General features: G+C 44.1%; 1 protein-coding gene across 2 annotated transcripts; it reads right to left on the bottom strand.

Moving 5' to 3' along the window:
* Positions 1 to 544: 544 nt before the first annotated feature.
* Positions 545 to 27651, bottom strand: LOC118370132 (armadillo repeat-containing protein 1-like). 2 transcript variants are annotated; one of them, XM_035754963.2, is made up of 7 exons: positions 27182 to 27651; positions 26016 to 26224; positions 21578 to 21669; positions 7490 to 7682; positions 6748 to 6864; positions 6586 to 6633; positions 545 to 3256 (listed from the first exon to the last, which is right to left on the bottom strand). In XM_035754963.2, the coding sequence occupies exons 2-7, from the start codon at positions 26175 to 26177 to the stop codon at positions 3062 to 3064; spliced, it is 807 nt and encodes a 268-aa protein (XP_035610856.1). In that variant the 5' UTR covers positions 26178 to 26224; positions 27182 to 27651; the 3' UTR covers positions 545 to 3061. The 2 variants fall into 2 exon arrangements, with proteins under 2 accessions (XP_035610856.1, XP_035610847.1); XM_035754954.1 differs by having other exon boundaries at positions 6559 to 6633; positions 27182 to 27648.
* Between the last annotated feature and the right edge of the window lie 200 nt (positions 27652 to 27851).

Here is a 27851-nt window from a genome sequence, read left to right on the forward strand (position 1 = left end):
GACATCACAACACACTTCTGACAACAACATTCTGCTGACATCACAACACACTACTGACAACATTCTGCTGACATCACAACACACTTCTGACAACATTCTGCTGACATCACAACACACTTCTGACAACAACATTCTGCTGACATCACAACACACTTCTGACAACAACATTCTGCTGACATCACAACACACTACTGACAACAACATTCTGCTGACATCACAACACACTTCTGACAACATTCTGCTGACATCACAACACACTGCTGTACTCTACCTACATGTACATATAGCCTCACTACTGTTATAGCCTCGCTGCTGCTCTAACTATCCAACCATAATTTTTTTTGTACTTATTTTTTACTTAACACTTATTTTTATTAAACCGCATTGATGGTTAAGGGCTTGTAAAGTAAGCATTTCACCTTAAGGTCTACACCGGTTGTATTCGACGCATGTGACAAAATTTGATTTGACAACACACGGCCGACATCACAACACACACTGCTGACATCACAACACACACTGCTGACATCACAACAGACACAAACAATTTTAGTTCTTTTTAATATTTGAATTGGGAATGAACTGTTTTGAGATCTGCAATATATTATGTTACGTTTTATGTCAGATAAACACTGTATATGAGAAGAAGCTACTATTCTGAGGACTTGATACACGATTCTGTCAGCCATCCTGATGCAGTGGCTATTAAAGGATAGGGTGGGATTAAAAACTGACTGCATATCACATGGGGGATTTAAACAGAGACAAAATAACGTGTTCAAGTATTTATGATAAACAGTACAAGGAGTATAACATATATTACAATTAACTCCATGGTGCGAATCTTGACTGATTCTGTGGATGTTAGAGAAAAAAGGAAGACTAAGGATTGGGATTAAATATAACACTGAGGATTTCTCAACTTCATCCTATGACTTGTTGTTGTCGTGTTCGTTGTTGTTGGTAAGCACTACTTTTGAGGGCTGGTGCTAGATAAGAGACACTCACTTTAGTGGATATATGTTATTAGGCTAATTCTTTGAGGTCATTTTAAATCATACTATTCGACTAGCCATGTGAGCTGTGAGTATGGCCTCCAGCAGGAGACTATTCATTGTCTGGTCGGCACTTCCTTTACACAATGCATGTCAATCACACTCAAATCAGATGAGAACATGAAGGCAGGATTACAGGCATGAAAGGCTCTCAAAAGAAAATTAAGTCAATCCAAAACCAGTTCTCTGCAAGAACCTACAGTATCATTATACTTTAAATGTATCTGAAATTAGTCAAAGCCTCTTGATAAAGGATGTTATCTACATCGAAAATTATATTCTGTGCCATTTTTCAACAAAGTAAAATGCAGACGAAGTTGGAACTGTAACAGAAAAAAAAATACCTGATTTCTTCCGGAAATCAGGACAGAGATTAACATAGATTGGAGACCAGGAACCATTTACAAAATGTACATATCCACCCCCGATGCTGCTTACACCTCTACAGTCTTCCTCTCAGCAGCAATGGTGTGTGTGTACACTTTGTTTTAAGGACACAGCTGGCTAAAAGGGGGTAAAACAAACATTAAAGTGGCTGGGCCACAATAGTGAAGATGTTGATGAGCTTTAGGTTGAGAGACACATTTAGGGCGAGATACTTTACTCCACTACAATGATTTAGGCCTAGTTCATTACTCTCTGACCTTTCAGAACGCCATATGATAATGCTGTACAGAAACTGTGAAGAAGGGGAAAGAACTAAGAAGTCAATTCAGGATGTCAGTCAATACATCACAACAACGATCTGTCTGAACACACCTCTACTGTACTGTTCAACCAGGGGATTCCCAAGTCCTCGGAGACTTACAAGAGGTAACAAGTGGACCAATGCAGATGGCTATAGTAGAACCGTAACCATCGCGATGTCCCTTTTCCTTCTGCATCAACAGTCCTCTATGTGGAAGCTAGTGTCATTTGACTGACTGGACCGCAGCCTTCGCTGGGGTCTCGTTTCCTTACGACAGATATGACATCTCCCTGTGAGAGACATGACGTGCTGGGGAAAACAAGCTCCGGACGTAGAGGACCGAGATGGCATTATTCACAAGGCTTCAGAGGTTTAGAGCAAAGTTCAAATGGACCACTCAATAGTTATAGATTGCAGCAAAGCATGAAAAAGGCACACACAAAGGATTGAGGAAAGGCAACGAGCAAGATCAGAACACACTAAATAATTACAGCACGCTTTAAACAGGCTCCCCAAAAGTGAATGAGAGGTTGACAAAAGACAGAAAAAGGTGAAAAAAGCCTCTTATTTTTAAATGAGGAAAAGACTGAGAACTCAAACTCAAGCACAAAAATAACCTATTTCCACAAGCGCAGCATCATCCAATGCAATCGCTCCAACTCAGAAGACTACGCAATGCCATGCATTCCCACAATGCAATTTGGTTTCAAAGAGATGATGGACCGTCGGGCATCAGAGAAAGCTCATTTTCTAAAGGAAAAGGAGAGAAGCTGATTCTGAAGTCCTCCGTCGATGGCTTGTGAGGTGCATAACGTGTAACGCTTGAATGTGTATTTAGTGTGCAGTGCTTTACCTGTGGTACAGTAGCTAGCATGTTCTTAGCTTATTTCCTCTTATATACAAGTGAAGGTTATTCCAGGAACTTTCAATAAATTACCTGGTTTTCCAGAAATCCTGGTAGGAGGCTACCAGCTTTCCTGCTTATTCCCTCCTGATTCAAGAAATCCTGGTAGGAGGCTACCAGCTTTCCTGCTTATTCCCTCCTGATTCCGGGAATCCTCCAACCAGGATATCTGGAAAACCAGGGAGTTTATGGAATGTTCCTGGAATTTTGCAACCCTATTCAGGGTGCGCATGGCAGTCCAGTGCTCCATATAGACACTGAGCAGAGTGGTACTCTGTGTGGCTGCTGAGAGGGACTAGAGAGTAGAAGGGCTGGATGACCGGGGAAGGGGATAGGCAGGGCTGGTGGGCTAAGGCGACCGACCGTCAGTTGGTAGTTTCGGGTTGTGACGATGGGTACTGACACAGGAAGTGGTCACCAGTAGAAGGAGCGGGACAGGAAGTTGGCGGCGGTGCTGAGCCAGCCCACGCCATCTGTGATGGAGCCCACACGGGTCACGGCCTTGTCCTGCTCCTGAGACGGGCTTTCCTCCTCAGGGAGGTAGTCTGGGACGTCCACGTTGTGCTCCACCACCACCACCTCCGCACCCTCCTGGAATGGAAGCATCAGCTGGGGGGAGAGACGGAGGGAGAGGGTGGGACGTAAGGACGGTGGAAGGGAGGGTGGGACAGACGGAGGGAGAGGGTGGGACGTAAGGACGGTGGAAGGGAGGGTGGGACAGACGGAGGGAGAGGGTGGGACGTAAGGACGGTGGAAGGGAGGGTGGGGACAGACGGAGGGAGAGGGTGGGATGTAAGGACGGTGGAAGGGAGGGTGGGACAGATGGAGGGAGAGGGTGGGACGTAAGGACGGTGGAAGGGAGGGTGGGACAGACGGAGGGAGATGGTGGGACGTAAGGACGGTGGAAGGGAGGGTGGGACAGATGGAGGGAGAGGGTGGGACGTAAGGATGGTGAAAGGGAGGGTGGGACAGACGGAGGGAGAGGGTGGGACGTAAGGACGGTGGAAGGGAGGGTGGGACAGACGGAGGGAGAGGGTGGGACGTAAGGACGGTGGAAGGGAGGGTGGGACAGACGGAGGGAGATGGTGGGACGTAAGGACGGTGGAAGGGAGGGTGGGACAGACGGAGGGAGAGGGTGGGACGTAAGGATGGTGGAAGGGAGGGTGGGACAGACGGAGGGAGATGGTGGGACGTAAGGATGGTGGAAGGGAGGGTGGGACAGACGGAGGGAGATGGTGGGACGTAAGGACGGTGGAAGGGAGGGTGGGCCAGACGGAGGGAGGGAGAGGGTGGGACGTAAGGACGGTGGAAGGGAGGGTGGGACAGACGGAGGGAGATGGTGGGACGTAAGGACGGTGGAAGGGAGGGTGGGACAGACGGAGGGAGATGGTGGGACGTAAGGACGGTGGAAGGGAGGGTGGGACAGACGGAGGGAGATGGTGGGACGTAAGGACGGTGGAAGGGAGGGTGGGACAGACGGAGGGAGATGGTGGGACGTAAGGACGGTGGAAGGGAGTGGGACAGGGTGGGCCAGACGCGTAAGGACGGTGGGAGGTGGGGACGGAGGGTGGGACGTGGAAGGGAGGGTGGGGACGGTGGAAGGGAGGGTGGGACAGACGGAGGGAGATGGTGGGACGTAAGGACGGTGGAAGGGAGGGTGGGCCAGACGGAGGGATGGGAAGGGAGGGTGGGACGGAAGGTGGGGCGTAAGGACGGTGGAAGTGGAGGGTGGGACAGACGGATGGTGGGGGAGGACGGTGGAGGGTGGGACGGAGGGAGATGGTGGGGACGTAAGGACGGTGGAAGGGAGGGGGGACAGACGGAGGGAGATGGTGGGACGTAAGGACGGTGGAAGGGAGGGTGGGACAGACGGAGGGAGAGGGTGGGACGTAAGGACGGTGGAAGGGAGGGTGGGACAGACGGAGGGAGGGAGGGGAGAGGGTGGGGGTGGGACGGTGGAAGGACGGTGGAAGGGAGGGTGGGCCAGACGGAGGGTGGGGGAGGGAGAGGGTGGGACGTAAGGACGGTGGAAGGGAGGGTGGGACAGACGGAGGGAGATGGTGGGACGTAAGGACGGTGGAAGGGAGGGTGGGACAGATGGAGGGAGAGGGTGGGACGTAAGGACGGTGGAAGGGAGGGTGGGACAGACGGAGGGAGATGGTGGGACGTAAGGACGGTGGAAGGGAGGGTGGGACAGACGGAGGGAGAGGGTGGGATGTAAGGACGGTGGAAGGGAGGGTGGGACAGACGGAGGGAGAGGGTGGGACGTAAGGACGGTGGAAGGGAGGGGGGTGAGAGAGAGAGAGACAACAATTGTTCAGAATCCCTGCCTAGTGGCAAACTGGTTTAATTAAACAAGGCAACAGTAAACATGTCATCCCCCACAAATGATGCAGCCCCCACCCCTTGGGCAAATTAGTGACAACAATTCAAAATAGACTATACTGGTAGTAATAAAATATGTCCCCATTATAGTGCCACCATGTGGTCGATATGAATGTTCTTGCATATGTTGAGCCTTGACAGTTTTTGCAACATGTTTACCAAATTTTCTTACAATATGAATATCTGTGACTGAATTATATGCATTTATGTGCCAGACCACACCCACGTTAATGTTTATTGGTCAATAGTGGCCATGTTGTTTTAGGTACAAGTCTGGAAAATGTTGTGTGTTGGTGGACCTTTGTTCATAGCAGCATATGAAGTTTCATGCAGATCAGTCTTCGGTGCCAGAGGACTGGCGTTGAAAGTTTTTTTCACAAAATTCTAAAAGGCAAAAATCCATCATGGCGGACCTTATGGGTCCCTGAGGTAAACGTGTTCCTTTGTGAGGAGAGGGACCTATGTACCGAATTTCAGGACTTCAGGTCAAACGAGGTGAGTGGCGTGAACTTTCAAGGCTGGCATTTGCAATCGCTTGTTATAGTGCCACCATCTTGACATTCTGTGTAATTATGTAAATGTAAGATCTCTATGGCAAGACGCATCATTCACAGAAGTTACGTCAAAATGGGGCCAGTGCTGTCTAAGATAGTTTGTGACGAACATACGGACGTAGACAGATCCATTCCCCTCCCCGATTTCATTGTGGGGGACAAAAACAGTGCAGACAAAACAACACGTTGTAAAGGCAATCTCAAGCTATCCTTCCTCTACCTCTCCAGAGTCATCTCTGAAACATAAATGAACCAGCTCTGCCCCCTGATGGACATAACAGGAACAGCAGCAGGTCAGTGAGGAGCTGTCGCTTGTGTTGGAGGGGGACATTTCAGGCCATGATTGAGCACCTAAAGGAAGAAATCTCCCGGGAGTGGGAGTGGGAGTGGGAGTTCTGTTGCTGGCTCTTCTCCTCTGATGGGGGTTGCAGTTTCCCAAAGATACATGGTGTCGTGCCACACTGCTCCCAGGGCATGCTGGGATTGGTCATGTGACCTGGCGGTGAGTAATCCCCTCAGAGAGAGATGACCAGCTAATGGTGTCACTCCAAATAACCAATATTCATCTGTGACCAAGCTACCATCCCAAGCACACCAGGATATAAACATATTTCCAGCACGCAGCAGCTACACAGATGAGCTCTACCATGCCTACTCCCACTGGGTGTGGACATTTTGAAAAACAATAAGCCCAAGCCAAAGCTGCAACAGCACAACAATAACCCAATGACTTGCCCTGTCAGGTATGAGGGTCAGACACAGTGGAGCTATTTATATGACGTTTCAAAACCTACCCTTTTAGCCTGAAGATGAATACATTATTTTACAGTTATTTAGCACAGCCTTGAATCAATAATTTCAATATTATTTTGTTTTATATTATTAGCTTCTGTTCACCTTCATTTGATTGTTTTACTGTAAAGTGAGTTGTAATTTCATTTGACAGTACTATCCCTCCCTCCCTCCATTTACCTCTCCTCCATCCTCTCCCTTCACTACCTGTGCAGCCTTCATCACCTTGGTGGAGTTGATCGCCGTGCCCAGCGCCTGAGGAACACAAAGATGGATGTTCTTCATCACAGGATCAAAGTCATCAAAAAAGGGATGTTCTTCATCTATTTCCCAGTGCCGTGGAATGACATTGTGGAGAGAGCAACTCACCTCAGCCTTGAGGTCAGAGCGGATCCTGACCACACACCTCTTCACAGCCATCTGGAAGGTGAAGCTGATCACCCCTGGGATCTTCAGCAGGGCCTCCTCACACAGACTTCTACGAGTCTGAGGGATGGAGAGAGAAAGGGAAGTTGTGCAGAGGACAAGACCAATTCAGTCTTAAATAAAATGGTCACTCAGTAACCCTGTAAACCTTCACATTCTATTCAGATGAAGAGGTTTAATGTTGCATACATATGCAACACGGTAATAGACATGAAATGTCAAAAGAGCCCATCTTCCATTGTCTTGTGGTATGAGTGTTGGTCACTGAGGCTGTCTGTCTGGTGTAATGTGATCAGGGACAGGTGCAGCTCTCCTGTGGTGTGATGTTCAGGTTTAATCTCAACACCCTGCTGTTCAATGGCTGACATTTACAACACTGACCCACATTACTTGACAATGTGTGTTAAGACTGTGTGGTCAAATTGACAACAGGGCGACAATATGCCGAACTCAAGGGTTCTTAGAGGTGGTGACTTATCGACTGTGTTAACCTATCACAATAACAAAGAAAGCGATTCTATTTTTTCACCTGTTTTCATCCCAAGGAGACACATTAAAGGCAAGAAGTCATGAAGCAAGCAGCCAGTTTGGAATGGAGCCTGGGCCGTTGGTCTGGCAAACGGCTCTCCTCAGGTGTGTTATGGGATTGTGTGTGAACAATGTGGAAACACCACTATCCACTCACTGAGTCGTCCAGGCCGTCGATGTGTAGCACAACGGTCATGGCCCGCTTGTTGGTGGAGCCCATGAAGAAGTGGGCCTTGCGTCTGCAGGAGGCGGCTTCAGCCTCGGCCTGCTCTGCCTGGTCATTACCAGCCGCCTGCAGAATCTCATAAATCTCAGACGCCAGAAGCTTGGTCTCCCCTGGGGAGGTGCTCCTGAGGGAGGGTTAGGGAGGAGAGAGGTGGAGAATAGAGGGTGGGAGAAAGAGAGGTTAAGTATCAAAAGGTTAAAAAATTCAAGTACTTTTGTGGACAGCAAACAAAGGCATAGTTGCTGTGTGAGATTTTACATTTTACACATGTTATTTTGTCATGTCCAAGTCCTCTCTTCAGATCCAGACAAGGGCAAGATGGTACCAATGAATCCAAGTCAATAAGGAAGTGGACGCATAAAGAGTAAAGTTTCCATGTCTACTCTTCCCCTCTGTGCAACATGACAACGGTGGTCTCCATTACAGCTGGGTGTCCTCTCCTGTGGTCTGGGCCTGTCCAAGTCTCTCCCAGAGCCCACTGGGCTGAGTGGTTGATATTTCTACAAGTAGTCTCATTGCCAGACGCACAGTAAGAGAGCTGTCCAGCTGCATGGAGGAGGTGGGGTGGGATGGGGGGGGTGGTCCCCGACAGAGAGCCAGTGTGACAGGCCTGTCACCACCTAACCTTTCCACTGTAGAAATAGCCAGCCTCGTAGGAGGAGAAATGACCACACAACAATCATAAAACGACCAAACATTCACTAAGGTCTCCGTCCCTCTCTAAAAGGTTCAATAATAATACTGTTAATGAAAGTATTAGTCTAATGTCATTTAAAAGCCGCAATGTGTCACTTCTTTTTGTTGTTGACCAAATTCACATGGAAATGTGTGTTCTAGATCTGTGACTCATTGAAGGCAAGTCTAAGAATTGGTAGATCTGTTCTGTGTGCGGGGTATCTATGCTTCCCGTGATAAAGATTTGTTTTTGCGTCTTTTACTTTGGTTTTGAAAACAAGCTTCAAAACAGATAGAAATACAATGTGTGTGGTTATGGAAAATATATTTCACAGTGGTTTAGATGGTCAAATGATTATCAACACTATATTTGTTTTGTCACAAACTGAAATTAGGCGAACTATTACAAATGTAGCAACCAGGAAATGGCGGAGCTATTTCTACATAGTGCATCTTGAACAGAAAAATGTAGACATAAGTAAATAATCCCTGTCGAATCAGAGAGACTGATAATTTATCAGTAAATCAATATGATTTATAAAGCATACATGAGCTAAGTACATTGTCTCCTTTGTGGAGACAGAGCATGGCTAGAGGACAGCAGTATTCCTCGACACAGACATGCGTGGTCAGTACTGCCATACTGTGATGGTCCCAGGATGCCCCTGCAGGCTAATACTATACATGTCACCAAGACATCATTCAGCCAATATAACCAGATAGGACGTCTGTTGTCTGGCATAGTTGAGTTGTGCAAACCAGCCTTCCAATTCTGGATTTTAAGGTGTCCACATACATACAGTACCAGTCAAAAGTCTGGACACACCTACTCATTCCAGGGTTTGTTTTATTTTTTTGCTATTTCCTACATAGTGAAGACATCAAAACTATGAAATAACACAGGAATAATGTAGTAACCGAAAATGTGTTAACCAAAATATATTTTATATTTGAGAATCTCCAAAGTAGCCACCCTTTGCTTTGATGACAGCTTTGCACACTCTTGGCATTCTCTCAACCTGCTTCATGAGGTAGTCACATGGAATACATTTAAATGAAAAGGGGTGCCTTGTTAAAAGTTCATTTGTGGAATTTATTTCCTTATTAATGCGTTTGAATCAATCAGTTGTGTTGTGACAAGGTAGGGGTGGTATACAGAAGAGCCCTATTTGGTAAAAGACCAAGTCCATATTATGGCAAGAAAACCTCATATAAGCAAAGAGAAACAACATTCCATCATTACTTTAAGACATGAAGGTCAGTAAATCCAGAAGATTTCAAGAATTTTCAAAGATTCTTCAAGTGCTGTCGCAAAAACTCATCAAGCCCTATGATGAAACTGTCTCTCATGAGGACCGCCACAGGAAGACCCAGAGTTACCTCTGCTGCAGAGGATAAGTTCATTAGAGTTACCAGCCTCAGATCACAGGCCAAATAAATGTTTCAGAGTTAAAGTAACAAACATCTCAACGTCAACTGTCCAGAAGACACCGTGTGAATCAACTGTCCAGAAGACACCGTGTGAATCAACTGTCCAGAAGACACTGTGTGAATCAACTGTCCAGAAGACACCGTGTGAATCAACTGTCCAGAAGACACTGTGTGAATCAACTGTCCAGAAGACACCGTGTGAATCAACTGTCCAGAAGACACTGTGTGAATCAACTGTCCAGAAGACACCGTGTGAATCAACTGTCCAGAAGACACTGTGTGAATCAACTGTCCAGAAGACACCGTGTGAATCAACTGTCCAGAAGACACTGTGTGAATCAACTGTCCAGAAGACACCGTGTGAATCAACTGTCCAGAAGACACTGTGTGAATCAACTGTCCAGAAGACACCGTGTGAATCAACTGTCCAGAAGACACCGTGTGAATCAACTGTCCAGAAGACACTGTGTGAATCAACTGTCCAGAAGACACCGTGTGAATCAACTGTCCAGAAGACACCGTGTGAATCAACTGTCCAGAAGACACTGTGTGAATCAACTGTCCAGAAGACACCGTGTGAATCAACTGTCCAGAAGACACCGTGTGAATCAACTGTCCAGAAGACACCGTGTGAATCAACTGTCCAGAAGACACCGTGTGAATCAACTGTCCAGAAGACACCGTGTGAATCAACTGTCCAGAAGACACTGTGTGAATCAACTGTCCAGAAGACACCGTGTGAATCAACTGTCCAGAAGACACCGTGTGAATCAACTGTCCAGAAGACACCGTGTGAATCAACTGTCCAGAAGACACTGTGTGAATCAACTGTCCAGAAGACACCGTGTGAATCAACTGTCCAGAAGACACCGTGTGAATCAACTGTCCAGAAGACACCGTGTGAATCAACTGTCCAGAAGACACCGTGTGAATCAACTGTCCAGAAGACACCGTGTGAATCAACTGTCCAGAAGACACCGTGTGAATCAACTGTCCAGAAGACACCGTGTGAATCAACTGTCCAGAAGACACCGTGTGAATCAACTGTCCAGAAGACACTGTGTGAATCAACTGTCCAGAAGACACTGTGTGAATCAACTGTCCAGAAGACACCGTGTGAATCAACTGTCCAGAAGACACTGTGTGAATCAACTGTCCAGAAGACACCGTGTGAATCAACTGTCCAGAAGACACTGTGTGAATCAACTGTCCAGAAGACACCGTGTGAATCAACTGTCCAGAAGACACTGTGTGAATCAACTGTCCAGAAGACACTGTGTGAATCAACTGTCCAGAAGACACTGTGTGAATCAACTGTCCAGAAGACACCGTGTGAATCAACTGTCCAGAAGACACCGTGTGAATCAACTGTCCAGAAGACACCGTGTGAATCAACTGTCCAGAAGACACTGTGTGAATCAACTGTCCAGAAGACACCGTGTGAATCAACTGTCCAGAAGACACCGTGTGAATCAACTGTCCAGAAGACACTGTGTGAATCAACTGTCCAGAAGACACCGTGTGAATCAACTGTCCAGAAGACACTGTGTGAATCAACTGTCCAGAAGACACTGTGTGAATCAACTGTCCAGAAGACACTGTGTGAATCAACTGTCCAGAAGACACTGTGTGAATCAACTGTCCAGAAGACACAGTGTGAATCAACTGTCCAGAAGACACTGTGTGAATCAACTGTCCAGAAGACACTGTGTGAATCAGGACTTCATGGTTGAATTGTTGCAAAGAAATCACTATTAAAGGACACCAATAAGAAGAGGAGACTTGCTTGGGCCAAACTCCTGCAACCTCCTGCATTAAAAAAGAAAGACACAAACTAGATAACAGATGTAGTAATGTGAACAATAAAACAGTGAACCTTGAGAGGGTTACTCCGACAGAAACCTACAGTCAGCTGAGGTCACTGTACAGCCTTACCTGTGGATTGTGCCCCCATGATGATCAGCCTACTCCGACACCCACTGATCATAACTATGTAAAGTTTACCCAAATATTAGCGTCTCAGCTTTATTGCAGGACTCTGAAACAAGCCACATTAGCTCACCAGTTAACTTACTATGTGCATTGAACGTTCACAGCTAATGTGGCTCATTTCACAGTGGTTTCAGAGTCCTTCAGTACGAGTTAGAACTAATATGTTTGTAAACTCTACATAGTTGCGTTCTGTAGGTGTCACTGAGTAGGACGATACCTATGATACCTATACACAATGAATATAAGTAGGCCCACAATGCAAATATGCAATCTAATACATCAGTGGGATAGTTTTTCAATATTTTTTTTTCTATTTATTGTCAAATTAATATGTGTTTAATTAAATTATGTAAAAACATTGAAAACTTGTTTAGCATTATCTCGACCAAATATGCCATGATTCCACCATTTGTTCCATTTGCATCACTTTAAATAAGGAACTTATTTTGAAGGCAACCCACAAATTCCACCAATCCACAGACAGAAGTCGTGCCCTGTGACCTGTAGGTGCTGGGTATCACCACAGATAGAACAATGAGACAACTTCACTGGATGTAAACTCAGCAACAACAAAGAAACAGCCATTTTCAGCCTGTCTTTCAAAGATAATTAGTAAAAATTAAAATAACTTCACAGATCTTCATTGTAAAGGGTTTAAACACTGTGTCCCATGCTTGTTCAATGAACCATAAACAATTAATGAACATGTACCTGTGGAACGGTCGTTAAGACACTAACAGCTTACAGACGGTAGGCAATTAAAAAGGTCACAGTTATGAAAACTTAGGACACTAAAGAGGCCTTTCTACGGACTCTGAAAAACACCAAAAGAAAGATGCCCAGGGTTCCTGTGTGAACGTGCCTTAGGCATGCTGCAAGGAGGCATGAGGACTGTAGATGTGGCCAGGGAAATAAATTGCAATGTCCGTACTGTGAGATGCCTAAGACAGCTCTACAGGGAGACAGGACGGACAGCTGATCATCCTCGCAGACCACGTATAACAACAGCTGCACAGGATCGGTGAATCCGAACATCACGCCTGCGGGACAGGTACAGGATGGCAACAACAACTGCCTGAGTTACAACAACTGCCTGAGTTACACCAGGAACGCACAATCACTCCATCAGTGCTCCCAGACAGGACTGGCAAAAAGTGCTCTCACCAGGGGTGATGGTCGGATTCGTGTTTATTGTCGAAGGAATGAGCGTTACACCGAAGCCTGTACTCTGGAGCGGGATTGATTTGGAGGGAGGGTCATCATCGGACTGAGCTTTTGTCATTGCAGGCAATCTCAACGCTGTACATGACCCTTGTTACTTTTGATTTTGACCCCCTCTTTGTTCAGGGACACATTATTCCAGTTCTGTTAGTCACATGTCTGTGGAACTTGTTCAGTTTATGTCTCAGTTGTTGAATCTGGTTATGTTCATAAAAATATTTACACATGTTACGTTTGCTGAAAATAAACGCAGTTGACAGTGAGTCTTCTCTGGTCTCTACTCCTCCCGTTACGGGGTCTGAGACGCCGAAGCTTCCCACCATTAGCTCTGACAAATTGAAAACTCTAGTCATTGGCGACTCCATTACCCGCAGTATTAGACTTAAAGCGAATCATCCAGCGATCATACATTGTTTACCCGGGGGCAGGGCTACCGACGTTAAGGCTAATCTGAAGATGGTGCTGGCTAAAGCTAAAACTGGCGAGTGTAGAGAGTATAGAGATATTGTTATCCACGTCGGCACCAACGATGTTAGGATGAAACAGTCAGAGATCACCAAGCGCAACATAGCTTCTGCGTGCATATCAGCTAGAAAGATGTGTCGGCATCGAGTAATTGTCTCTGGCCCCCTCCCAGTTAGGGGAGTGATGAGCTCTACAGCAGAGTCTCACAACTCAATCGCTGGTTGAAAACTGTTTTCTGCCCCTCCCAAAAGATAGAATTTGTAGATAATTGGCCCTCTTTCTGGGACTCACCCACAAACAGGACCAAGCCTGACCTGCTGAGGAGTGACGGACTCCATCCTAGCTGGAGGGGTGCTCTCATCTTATCTGCCAACATAGACAGGGCTCTAACTCCTCTAGCTCCACAATGAAATAGGGTGCAGGCCAGGCAGCAGGCTATTAGCCAGCCTGCCAGCATAGTGGAGTCTGCCACTAGCATAGTCAGTGTAGTCAGCTCAGCTATCACCATTGAGACCGTGTCTGTGCCTCGACCTAGGTTGGGCAAAACTAAACATGGCGGTGTTCGCCTTAGCAATCTCACTAGGATAAAGACCACCTCCATTCCTGTCATTACTGAAAGAGATCATGATACCTCACATCTCAAAATAGGGCTACTTAATGTTAGATCCCTTACTTCAAAGGCAATTATAGTCAATGAACTAATCACTGATCATAATCTTGATGTGATTGGCCTGACTGAAACATGGCTTAAGCCTGATGAATTTACTGTGTTAAATGAGGCCTCACCTCCTGGCTACACTAGTGACCATATCCCCGTGCATCCCGCAAAGGCGGAGGTGTTGCTAACATTTACAATAGCAAATTTCAATTTACAAAAAAAAAAAAAATGACGTTTTCGTCTTTTGAGCTTCTAGTCATGAAATCTATGCAGCCTACTCAATCACTTTTTATAGCTACTGTTTACAGGCCTCCTGGGCCATATACAGCGTTTCTCACTGAGTTCCCTGAATTCCTATCAGACCTTGTAGTCATTGCAGATAATATTCTAATCTTTGGTGACTTTAATATTCACATGGAAAAGTCCACAGACCCACTCCAAAAGGCTTTTGGAGCCATCATCGACTCAGTGGGTTTTGTCCAACATGTCTCTGGACCCACTCACTGTCACAGTCATATGCTGGACCTAGTTTTGTCCCATGGAATAAATGTTGTGGATCTTAATGTTTTTCCTCATAATCCTGGACTATCGGACCACCATTTTATTACGTTTGCAATTGCAACAAATAATCTGCTCAGACCCCAACCAAGGAACATCAAAAGTCGTGCTATAAATTCACAGACAACACAAAGATTCCTTGATGCCCTTCCAGACTCCCTCTGCCTACCCAAGGACGCCAGAGGACAAAAATCCGTTAACCACCTAACTGAGGATCTCAATTTAACCTTGCGCAATACCCTAGATGCAGTTGCACCCCTAAAAACTAAAAAAATGTCTCATAAGAAACTAGCTCCCTGGTACACAGAAAATACCCGAGCTCTGAAGCAAGCTTCCAGAAAATTGGAACGGAAATGGCGCCACACCAAACTGGAAGTCTTCCGACTAGCTTGGAAGGACGGTACCGTGCAGTACCGAAGAGCCCTTACTGCTGCTCGATCGTCCTATTTTTCTAACTTAATTGAGGAAAATAAGAACAATCCGAAATTCCTTTTTGATACTGTGGCAAAGCTAACTAAAAAGCAGCATTCCCCAAGAGAGGATGACTTTCACTTTAGCAGTGATAAATTCATGAACTTCTTTGAGGAAAAGATTATGATTATTAGAAAGCAAATTACGGACTCCTCTTTAAACCTGCGTATTCCTCCAAACCTCAGTTGTCCTGAGTCTGCACAACTCTGCCAGGACCTAGGATCAAGAGAGACGCTCAAGTGTTTTAGTACTATATCTCTTGACACAATGATGAAAATAATCATGGCCTCTAAACCTTCAAGCTGCATACTGGACCCTATTCCAACTAAACTACTGAAAGAGCTGCTTCCTGTGCTTGGCCCTCCTATGTTGAACATAATAAACGGCTCTCTATCCACTGGATGTGTACCAAACTCACTAAAAGTGGCAGTAATAAAGCCTCTCTTGAAAAAGCCAAACCTTGACCCAGAAAATATAAAGAACTATCGGCCTATATCGAATCTTCCATTCCTCTCAAAGATTTTAGAGAAGGCTGTTGCGCAGCAACTAACTGCCTTCCTGAAGACAAACAATGTATACGAAATGCTTCAGTCTGGTTTTAGACCCCATCATAGCACTGAGACGGCACTTGTGAAGGTGGTAAATGACATTTTAATGGCATCGGACCGAGGCTCTGCATCTGTCCTCGTGCTCCTAGACCTTAGTGCTGCTTTTGATACCATCGATCACCACATTCTTTTGGAGAGATTGGAAACCCAAATTGGTCTACACGGACATGTTCTGGCCTGGTTTAGGTCTTATCTGTCGGAAAGATATCAGTTTGTCTCTGTGAATGGTTTGTCCTCTGACAAATCAACTGTACATTTCGGTGTTCCTCAAGGTTCTGTTTTAGGACCACTATTGTTTTCACTATATATTTTACCTCTTGGGGATGTTATTCGAAAACATAATGTAAACTTTCACTGCTATGCGGATGACACACAGCTGTACATTTCAATGAAACATGGTGAAGCCCCAAAATTGCCCTCGCTAGAAGCATGTGTTTCAGACATAAGGAAGTGGATGGCTGCAAACTTTCTACTATTAAACTCAGACAAAACAGAGATGCTTGTTCTAGGTCCCAAGAAACAAAGAGATCTTCTGTTGAATCTGACAATTAATCTTAATGGTTGTACAGTCGTCTCAAATAAAACTGTGAAGGACCTCGGCGTTACTCTGGACCCTGATCTCTCTTTTGAAGAACATATCAAGACCATTTCGAGGACAGCTTTTTTCCATCTACGTAACATTGCAAAAATCAGAAACTTTCTGTCCAAAAATGATGCAGAAAAATTAATCCATGCTTTTGTCACTTCTAGGTTAGACTACTGCAATGCTCTATTTTCCGGCTACCCGGATAAAGCACTAAATAAACTTCAGTTAGTGCTAAATACGGCTGCTAGAATCCTGACTAGAACCAAAAAATTTGATCATATTACTCCAGTGCTAGCCTCTCTACACTGGCTTCCTGTCAAAGCAAGGGCTGATTTCAAGGTTTTACTGCTAACCTACAAAGCATTACATGGGCTTGCTCCTACCTACCTCTCTGATTTGGTCCTGCCGTACATACCTACACGTACGCTACGGTCACAAGACGCAGGCCTCCTAATTGTCCCTAGAATTTCTAAGCAAACAGCTGGAGGCAGGGCTTTCTCCTATAGAGCTCCATTTTTATGGAACGGTCTGCCTACCCATGTCAGAGACGCAAACTCGGTCTCAACCTTTAAGTCTTTACTGAAGACTCATCTCTTCAGTGGGTCATATGATTGAGTGTAGTCTGGCCCAGGAGTGGGAAGGTGAACGGAAAGGCTCTGGAGCAACGAACCGCCCTTGCTGTCTCTGCCTGGCCGGTTCCCCTCTTTCCACTGGGATTCTCTGCCTCTAACCCTGTTACGGGGGCTGAGTCACTGGCTTGCTGGGGCTCTCTCGTGCCGTCCCTGGGGGGTGCGTCACCTGGGTGGGTTGATTCACTGTTGTGGTCGGCCTGTCTGGGTTGCCCCCCTTGGGTTGTACCGTGGCGGAGATCTTTGTGGGCTATACTCGGCCTTGTCTCAGGATGGTAAGTTGGTGGTTGAAGATATCCCTCTAGTGGTGTGGGGGATGTGCTTTGGCAAAGTGGGTGGGGTTATATCCTTCCTGTTTGGCCCTGTCCGGGGTGTCCTCGGATGGGGCCACAGTGTCTCCTGACCCCTCCTGTCTCAGCCTCCAGTATTTATGCTGCAGTAGTTTATGTGTCGGGGGGCTAGGGTCAGTTTGTTATATCTGGAGTACATCTCCTGTCCTATTCGGTGTCCTGTGTGAATCTAAGTGTGCGTTCTCTAATTCTCTCCTTCTCTCTTTCTTTCTCTCTCTCGGAGGACCTGAGCCCTAGGACCATGTCCCAGGACTACCTGACATGAGGACTCCTTGCTGTCCCCAGTCCACCTGGCCATGCTCCTGCTCCAGTTTCAACTGACCTGAGCCCTAGGACCGTGCCCCAGGACTACCTGACATGAAGGCTCCTTGCTGTCCCCAGTCCACCTGACTGTGCTGCTGCTCCAGTTTCAACTGTTCTGCCTTATTATTATTCGACCATGCTGGTCATTTATGAACATTTGAACATCTTGGTCATGTTCTGTTATAATCTCTACCCGGCACAGCCAGAAGAGGACTGGCCACCCCACATAGCCCGGTTCCTCTCTAGGTTTCTTCCTAGGTTTTGGCCTTTCTAGGGAGTTTTTCCTAGCCACCGTGCTTTTACACCTGCATTGTTTGCTGTTTGGGGTTTTAGGCTGGGTTTCTGTACAGCACTTTGAGATATCAGCTGATGTACGAAGGGCTATATAAATAAATTTGATTTGATTTGATTTGAGAGGTGAGATTTATTTTTTTGCTGAGATTAGAAATGTGAAGCATCCACTTGGCGATTCCACTCACTACCAAACATTGGCGGGCAGTGGGAGAAGATGGCGCAAAATGGATTTTTTCTGCAAATTTTCGTTGTTGAAAATTTGATCCCAATACAGTTCTGTCCCCAAAACTAGAATATGCTATGAACATAGTGGACTAAGGTTTGTAGACTTTACCCTTTGCAAACGTTTTTAAAAATCGCCTTGTTTGGGAGGAGTGCAAAGGCAAATTGAGTTATTGCACCACGAACACACAGAGTAGGCGTTCCTTAACGGAAATATACAGAGGATGCTAGAACCTCCAATAGGATCTGGCTACCTTGGCTCTGCCCCCCTCCTTGCTTGTTCTGCAGACTATGACTAATAGACCACGACAGGCTGTGGTCTATCTTGGTTTAGTTATAACAATCTTTGGTATCACCATGCAGGCATTTGTGTCAAGCATGGTGGAATGCAAATGCACCACAACCAATGTGGTGTGCTGGACAGTAGGGCCTATCTTTTTTATTTTACAAGGCTAATGTGTGAAAGTTACATATTTCAAAAAAATATTTTTGAATTTCGCACGCTGCCTTTTCAGCGGAATGTTGTTGAGGGGTTCCACTAGCGGAACGCCTGCCCTAGAAAGGCTAAGAACAAATTCTTATTTTCAATGACAGCCTAGGAACAGTGGGTTAACTGCCTTGTTCAGGGGCAGAATGACAGATTTTTACCTTGTCAGCTCAGGGATTCGAACTTGCAACCTTCCAGTTACCAGTCTAACCACAAGACTACCTGCTGCTCCAGTGTCTCTCTAGTTGAAAGAGAGCAAACACTTAATTGAATCCTCCTGTCGATAGTTCCCACCCCTACTGTTGGCCTATCACCGACAAAGGGGTGTAGACTTCGGCTACCAAACATCGACTTGCCTCAAGATAAAATTGTGGCGCCAACAGCCGAACACCAAAACTAACAAAAATAACATTGTATATATATATTTTTTAATCCAGTTGAATAAACACTCCAAACAGCCTACACGACAGCTTGGAGGCGTCTGCATGGTCCTAAAGCACACCCTTGCCTCATTTTGTATCGCATTCCAATGATAAAACTTGGGGCAGACAAAAATGTAATTTCAGAATGTGTGTGTGGGGGGACAGATATGCGACAGGCGAAATTACATTGTTCTTCTGTGTGAATGGACTAGACAAAGCTCCATTCACAAGCTAAATCTCTATACCAATAATAACAATGCAGAGCCTTGGGAGTGGTAACTTGGCTAGACTTTCCCTTCAGTCTTGTGTTCACAGTCTCTCCAGCCATTAATGACCTCCACCCAAAGTCACTGTGTGGAATGGGAGCAGAGGGAGTCGGGGTGACCGCAGGACCCATCTTGATAGGGCCTGTTGCTAGCTGAAGTGACTGGCTGGTTAGCCCAGGGTCAGTCTCACAGAGAGTTCTGCCCTGGGAGAAGATCATACAGCCTGATACCAGGCCTGCCAACCGCTGGCACACTTCTGAGAGCCAATCATAAACAGCAGTCACTTACCACACACCCTCCAGTTCCTCTCACTAGGAGGGGGAGCACACAACTACCCTATCTGGAGGTCTAGCGACCCCACTGGGTGACCAGAATGTGGAAGCCATATTGATTTAGCAAGGTAACAGAGGGCATACTTTTTAACCATCTTTTTTTTAGTAGTGATGGGGAGGGGTATCACAATATTATTTTGGAAGATATTACAAATCCATACTTTGACTCAGTATCAATTAGTAAAAACAAAATAGTTGTTTTTGTTGCCGCTAGGTAGCGTTAGCTGACGCTAGTGGGCTGTACCTGCGCCAAAACTGTATTTTTCATGCTATAGCTGGTTCCCCATCTTCTTAAATAGTGAACCAACATGTTGCTTTCAGCACTTTTCTGTCCATGACTGATAAAAAAATCATCCTCTCATGTCCCTCTGCAGCAGACATATAGTGAGCAATATGTTTGGAACATCAAACTGCAATAAAAAAAATTGCAGTATAAAATCTCAATACATACCGTATCGGTACAAAGTATGGTGATAACATCGCATTGTGAGGTTCCTGGCAATTCCCAGGCCTAGTTTACAGTGAAGGAAAATTAACTGTTTCATGTTTTATGCCTAACTAAAGGGCATTTAATGGACATTAACATGTATTTATTTGAAGAGACAGATGCAGCGATGAAAGTGTAGCTGCTTAGCCGATAACGGTCCATGAGACAAATACATGCCAACCCTAACATTATTCAAAATTTAACAAAAAAAAGTGGGGATACTGACTAGATCGGGGCGGCAGGTAGCCTAGTGGTTAGAGTGTTGGACTAGTAACCTGGAAGGTTGCAAGATCAAATCCCCTGACAAGGTAAAAATCTGTGGTTCTGCCCAGTTAACCCACTGTTCCTAGGTCATCATTGAAAATAAGTATGTGTTCTTAACTGACTTGCCTAGTTAGCTTGTTGAGTGTAGGGGGCAGTATTTTGATGTTTGGATGAAAAACGTACCCAAACGAAACTGCCTATTTCTCAGGCCCAGAATTTAGAATATGCATATAATTGTCAGATTAGGATAGAAAACACTCTAAAGTTTCCAAAACGGTCAAAATATTGTCTGTGAGTATAACAGAACAAATATTGCAGGCGAAAACCTGAGGAAAATCCAACCAGCAAGTGCTGTCTTTCCTGAAAGCTCTATGTTCCATTGCATGCCTTCCCTCCATTTAAAGGGATATCAACCAGATTCCTTTTCCTGTGGCTTCCACATGGTGTGAACAGTCTTTAGACATAGTTTCAGGCTTTTATTCTGAAAAATTAGCGAGAAAGATCACATCGCGTCAGTGGATGGCTGGGTGCCAGCAACATTTTGGAGAAGACTTTCTCTCTCTCTCCTATTGAAGAAGCTACGGTCCGGTTGAAATATTAGCGATTATATATTGTAAAAACAACCTGAGGATTGATTATAAAAAACGTTTGACATTTGGAATTTGTGTCTGTGCAAACATCCGAAGATCATCAAAGGTAAGCGATCCATTTTATTGTTTTTCTGACTTTGGTGACCAATCTACTTTGCTGCTAGCTGTTTGTAATGTTTTGTCTGCTGAGAGAGATGACCTTACATAAATGCTTGGTATGCTTTCGCCGAAAAGCTTTTTTGAAATCTGACACGCCAGGCGGATTAACAACAAGCAAAGCTGTGTTTTGCTATATTGCACTTGTGATTTCATGTAAATTTAATATTTTTAGTAATTTAATTTGAATTTGGCGCTCTGCAATTCAGAGGATGTTGACAAAAATGATCCCGCTAACGGGATGTGTGCGTCAAGAAGTTAAATAAAGGTAAAATAAAAAAATTGAAAAGTGGCATGTTGCATCAAATCCCTAAATGTGCAGAAACAGCTAATTAATTGTTTAGCGGCAGATTTTAATTCTGGATTGATCAAATTCAACCTGACATGGCAACCTTAGACAACCTTCTGGTCAAGAAAATTTGCAGACAGGCACGGAGGCAATTATTGTCCCCTGAAAACAAGAGAAATATCAGGATCTGGTTTTCAGTGAAAAGTGTAGTGTGTGTGTGCTCAGTCCGATACAGTGCAGTGTGGTGACAGGTGACAACTTACTTCTGCATGACATTCTGCAGACTCAGCATCATGCCCAGCTCTCCCTTCATCTTCTCTCTGTTGGACCGACATTCTGCAAGGTAGCGCACTGCCTGGAAGGACAAGGGAAACCATTACAGCTTAAACAAACCTAGGGCTATCACTCTCTCTAGTTGTGTATGTGTGTGTGTGTTAAAACTCAGCCAGGCAAAGATGCATACACACAATCACAGCTGAGCAGCCAACCAGCCACTTAAGCGCAGTGAGAGCCAGTGATGGAAAAAGCACTCAAATGTCATACTTGAGTAGAAGTAAAGATACCTTAATAGAAAACAACTCAAGTAAAAGTGAGTCATCCAGTAAAATACTACTTGAGTAAAAGTCTAAAAGTATTTGATTTGAAATATAATTAAGTATCAAATGAAAATGGAATTACTAAAATATACTTAAGTATCAAAAGTAAGAGTATAAATAATTTCAAATTCCTTATATTAATGCATTGGAGATGGCACAATTCTTGTTTATTTATTTACGGATAGCCACGGGCACACTCAGACATTATTTACAAACACAGTAGGAATGACCATGGATATTCTCTTGATAAGTGAGTGAATTGGACCATTTTCCTATCAAAATGAATGAGTACTTTTGGGTGTCAGTGAAAATGTATGGAGTAGAAAGTATTTTATTTTCTTTAGGAATGTAGAAGTAAAAAAGTGTAAATAGTAAAGTACATATAGCTGAAAAAGCAACTTAGTAGTACTTTAAAGTAGAGGTCGACCAATTATGATTTTTTTCAATACCGCTACCGATTATTGGAGGACCAAAAAAAGCCGATACCAATTAATCGGACAATTTTTTTAATGTATTTGTAATAATGACAATTACAACAATACTGAATGAACACTTATTATAACTTAATATAATACATCAATAAAAATCTATTTAGCCTCAAATAAATAATTAAACATGTTCAATTTGGTTTAAATAATGCAAAGTGTTGGAGAAGAAAGTAAAAGTGCAATATGTACCATGTAAAAAAGCTCATGTTTAAGTTCCTTGCTCAGAACATATGAAAGTTTAACATGAGACTTCAATATTCCAAGGTAAGAGGTTTTAGGTTGTAGTTAATGTGGTATTCATAGGACTATTTCTCTCTATACCATTTGTATTTCATATACCTTTGACTATTGGATGTTCTTATAGGCTCTTTAGTATTGCCAGTGTACCACTATCGCTTCCGTCCCTCTCCTCGCCCCTACCTGGGCTCGAACCAGGAACACATCGACAACAGCCACCCTCGAAGCATCGTTACCCATCGCTCCACAAAGCAAGGGGAACAACTACTCCAAGTCTCGGAGCGAGTGACGTTTGAAATGCTATTAGTGCGCTCCCCACTAACTAGCTAGCCATTTCACATCGGTTACACCAGCCTAATCTCGGGAGTTGATAGGCTTGAAGTCATAAACAGCTCAATGTTTAAAGCATTGCGAAGAGCTGCTGGCAAAACTCACGAAAGTGCTGTTTGAATGAATGCTTACGAGCCTGCTGCTGCCTACCATCGCTCAGTCAGACTGCTCTATAAAATATCAAATCAGACTTAATTATAACATAATAACACACAGATCTACAAGCCTTAGGTCATTAATATGGTCGAATCCGGAAACTATCATTTCGAAAACAAAACGTTTATTATTTCAGAGAAATACAGAACCGTTCGGTATTTTATCTAACGGGTGGCATCCCTAAGTCTAAATATTCCTGTTACATTGTACAACCTTCAATGTTATGTACTAATTACGTAAAATTCTGGCAAATTAGTTCGCAACGAGCCAGGCTGCCCAAACTGTTGCATATACCCTGACTCTGCGTGCAATGAACGCAAGAGAAGTGACTTAACTTCATCTGGTTAATATTGGTCGCTAACCTGGATTTCATTTAGCTAAATATGCAGGTTTAAAAATATATACTTCTGTGTATTGATTTTAAGAAAGGCATGGGTGTTTATGGTTAGATAGTCGTGCAAAGATTGTGCTTTTTTCACAAATGCACTTTTGTTAAATCATCCCCCAGCGTTGCATCAATTATATGCAACACAGGACACGCTAGATAAACTAGTAATATCATCAACCATGTGTAGTTAACTAGTGATTATGATTGATTGTTTTTTATAAGATACGTTTAATGCTAGCTAGCAACTTACCGTGGCTTACTGCATTTGCGTAACAGGCAGGCTCCTCGTGAGGCAGGTGGTTAGAGCGTTGGACTAGTTAACCCTAAGGATGCAAGATTGAATCCCCGAGCTGACAAGGTAAAAATCTGTCGTTCTGCCCATGAATGAACAAGGCAGTTAACCCACCGTTCCTAGGCCATCATTGAAAATAAGAATGTGTTCTTAACTGACTTGCCTAATTAAATAAAGGCGTCATTTTTTTTTTTTTAAACCGATTTCCGATGGTTATGAAAAATTGAAATCGGCCCTAATTAATCGGCCATTCCGATTATTCGGTCGATCTCTACTTTAAAGTATTTTTACTTCCGTACTTTACACCACTGGTGAGAGCTAGTACTGTGTGTGTGTGTGTTGCATAACCAATGCAACAAGTACAGGCTTTGAGTGTACACTGTCCAGGTCACCACTAAATAAGAACAATTATATAAAGCACTCAGATGTGTGTGTGTGTGTGTGTGTGTGTATCCTAGGAGATGTGCCCGAGAACACTCTTCTTCAAACACTGACATTGTTGATCGTGTAGCTACAAGAAAATACAACTGTATTTTTGTTGCAGTCTCAGATATGGGTGATGCAACCTACCACTTTTCTTTTTTTCCCCTGTTGATATTTTTTTGTTTATTTTGCAACTAGTTTTAATTAACATTATTACAGCCTGGCATCAGAGAGCCACACCAATCTCCTGGTTCCTCTACAGGGTTATTTTAGAACAGGGTTCTTCTAGAAGAGGGTTTCCCAAACTCGGTCCTGAGGCCTCTCCTGGGTTTTTATTATTTTTGTATTTTTTATTTCACCTTTATTTAACCAGGTAGGCAAGTTGAGAACAAGTTCTCATTTACAATTGCAACCTGGCCAAGATAAAGCAAAGCAATTTGACACATACAACGACACAGGGTTACACATGGAATAAAACAAACATACAGTCAATAATACAGTATAAACAAGTTTATATACGATGTGAGCAAATGAGGTGAGATAAGGGAGGTAAAGGCAAAAAAAAGGCCATGGTGGCAAAGTAAATACAATATAGCAAGTAAAACACTGGAATGGAAGATTTGCAGTGGAAGAATGTGCAAAGTAGAAATAAAAAATAATGTGGTGCAAAGGAGCAAAATAAATAAATAAAATAAATACAGTAGGGAAAGAGGTAGTTGTTTGGGCTAAATTATAGGTGGGCTATGTACAGGTGCAGTAATTTGTGAGTTGCTCTGACAGTTGGTGCTTAAAGCTAGTGAGGGAGATAAGTGTTTCCAGTTTCAGAGATTTTTGTAGTTGGTTCCAGTCATTGGCAGCAGAGAACTGGAAGGAGAGGAGGCTTAAGAAAGAATTGGTTTTGGGGGTGACCAGAGAGATATACCTGCTGGAGTGCGTGCTACAGGTGGGTGATGCTATGGTGACCAGCGAGCTGAGATAAGGGGGGACTTTACCTAGCAGTGTCTTGTAGATGACATGGAGCCAGTGGGTTTGGCGACGAGTATGACGCGAGGGCCAGCCAACGAGAGCGTACAGTTCGCAATGGTGGGTAGTATATGGGGCTTTGGTGTCAAAACAGATTGCACTGTGATAGACTGCATCCAATTTGTTGAGTAGGGTATTGGAGGCTATTTTGTAAATGACATCGCCAAAGTCGAGGATCGGTAAGATGGTCAGTTTTACGAGGGTATGTTTGGCAGCATAATTGAAGGATGCTTTGTTGCGAAATAGGAAGCCAATTCTAGATTTAACTTTGGATTGGAGATGTTTGATGTGGGTCTGGAAGTGCACGTTTTGTTTTTTGCCCTAGCACTACACAGCTGATTCAAATAATCAAAGCTTGATGATGAGTTGGTTACTTGAATCACCTGTTTAGTGCTAGGGCAAGAAACAAAACATGCACCCGGGGGTGGGGGGCAGGACCAAGTTTGGGAAACCCTGTTGTTGATGTTGCTGGGTAAATATCAATGTTCCTGCCTGGCGCCGACACAGTGGGAGGGATTGCCCTTCGCACCGTCACTCTAACCTAACCTGTCCTGACACCACCGGACAGATGGTTATGAATGACTTATTGCACTCAAGATTAGACTGTCCTTGTTCCCGGTTCCAATTCCTTTTGATAATTGTATCATAGGACCAGGCCACATTTCTGCATAATAGGGCCTGGAGTTTTTCCAGGTCATATGCTCAGGAAAAACTCCTGACCTTATGCATTGCCATCAAAACGGCCAAATGGTGGTGGATGAGCCTTACCAATAATGCGGAGTAGACAACCTGAGGGTTGGGGTGGTCCAGAAAGAGGATGAGCCCTGGTAAGCAGCCATTGTCCTGTACTATGGCTCGTCTGTTGAGGGGGTCAGCTGCAAGATCTCGTAGCTGGTTCACCACAGTCAGCGCATCCAGCTCCCCACTCATGGTGCCTCCTCTCTCTGTGCCGTGCACATCAAACCAGCCTCTTCACACTGTGTACATAATATGATCAAGTCAGATGTAGCTGTACAGTACCAAACCTATTAATTACAATGACATCCATTTCAGTGACAAGTCTCTAAATGCTTTTATTTTTGGCAAACTGCATGACCAAAACAACCTGTCAATATTAAATGGTAATGATGTATCAACCTGTTCAAATACTATAATCAATATGAGCAACATATTGTGATTTGTGAAAAACAATCAGTTTGACAGGTCACTTGAAATGCATTACCATTATTATCTTGGTGTGTAGACCTACCGATATTTATAGCTATGTCAACTAGCTAGCTAGCTAACTACAGCAGTTAGCTAACGTTCGTTTCTTTCTTTGGACACTTGGCTGACAAATAAAGCGTGGAGGTCCACATTGGAACATGATAACAGAGGTTAAAGCAATGTAGTTAGCTACTGATATGGTATCAGCAGAGTGTTCTGATATATGGCCCTGCCCATTGTGAAGATAGATGTGCATAGCAAATAAGGGCGATAATGTTTTATGGAGGCTAACATGTTATGGCTGCAACAAAAGGCCCAATTAGCCTAAAGTCAATGCGATGGGCCAAAACCAAGTGAATATAGCGTTCTTAATCTTTTTTTGTTGAGAACGCCCATGGTTTTATTCTGATAAACCAGGCAGTTGCACTCCTCCGTGCACATGAAACATAGCGTAACAAGCAAGACCAATAGCTAAAAGCAATAGTTAAAATAGTTAGCAAGTTAGCTAACAACAACACATAACTAGTTATCAGGTTAAGACTGTCAGGATAATTACAGTGAAGGGCCATCCATGTTTATTATCAGAACTGCAAGAGTTGCTCATTAGTTGGCAACTTCACCTTGCTTGTGTAGCATTGTTGTCTACTCAGAACATCTGAAAACACGCCCAGGACACGCAGGAGCTGGGCTAGAGATCTAGCTAGTTATCGTTAGCATATTATTATTACCTTTTCTCCAAATGATCTTCCCCTGTTTGAATTATATTTTAAAAAACGCAAATACAATGCGGTTGAAAATAAACTGAGCAGTTGTGAGAAGCAGAGACAGCTGTTTCCGTCACAACATCGAAATAAAACTGAAGCTTGTTTATTAACAAAATTTCGGAAAAAAAACTAGCTAGCTGGCTAACTGGTACATTTTACGTCCATATTGAATTCGTCACGGTCTCAGTTTGAAGACAGCTGATTGGACAGTTCAGTTGTGACCGACAAGGCGAAGAGCCATTCATCGAAGGTTTTACGTTAGCAAATTGTCACGACCTTGATTGAATGTTGCGGTATTCAAGAATGTAAATGTAATTGACCAAATTATTCTACAAAGACAGTGACAGTAAACTACTAACAATTAATGAATGTTACTTGACATTTCACAACTGTCCACGTGTATGCAAGACTTGCTACATTAACGGCGTAAAACGAATGACAAAGACGGTGGGTCCACCTCCTTTCTGACAATACTGCAGGTGGTCAGTTGATGGGCTGCTATTCATTATAATCAACCAATAACATTATCATAAAGTTATTGTACACGCCCAGCCTAAACGATTCCTCAATGCCTATTGGTTTATAAAACAAATCTACCAACCCATTCGTCAAGAAATAAACATGTTCCCGCCTA

Source organism: Oncorhynchus keta, chromosome 4 (assembly GCF_023373465.1).
Source record: "Oncorhynchus keta strain PuntledgeMale-10-30-2019 chromosome 4, Oket_V2, whole genome shotgun sequence".
Classification (NCBI taxonomy): Eukaryota; Metazoa; Chordata; class Actinopteri; order Salmoniformes; family Salmonidae; genus Oncorhynchus; species Oncorhynchus keta.

Excerpts from the sequence above, each read along its gene's own strand:
- LOC118370132 (XM_035754954.1), bottom strand. The coding sequence starts at position 26,177 with ATGAGTGGGGAGCTGGATGCGCTGACTGTGGTGAACCAGCTACGAGAT. Across the intron at positions 21,670-26,015 it reads TTGTCTACTCCGCATTATTG|GCAGTGCGCTACCTTGCAGA; the intron begins GTAAGGCTCATC and ends TTGTCCTTCCAG. Across the intron at positions 6,865-7,489 it reads TCGACGGCCTGGACGACTCA|ACTCGTAGAAGTCTGTGTGA; the intron begins GTGAGTGGATAG and ends TCCATCCCTCAG.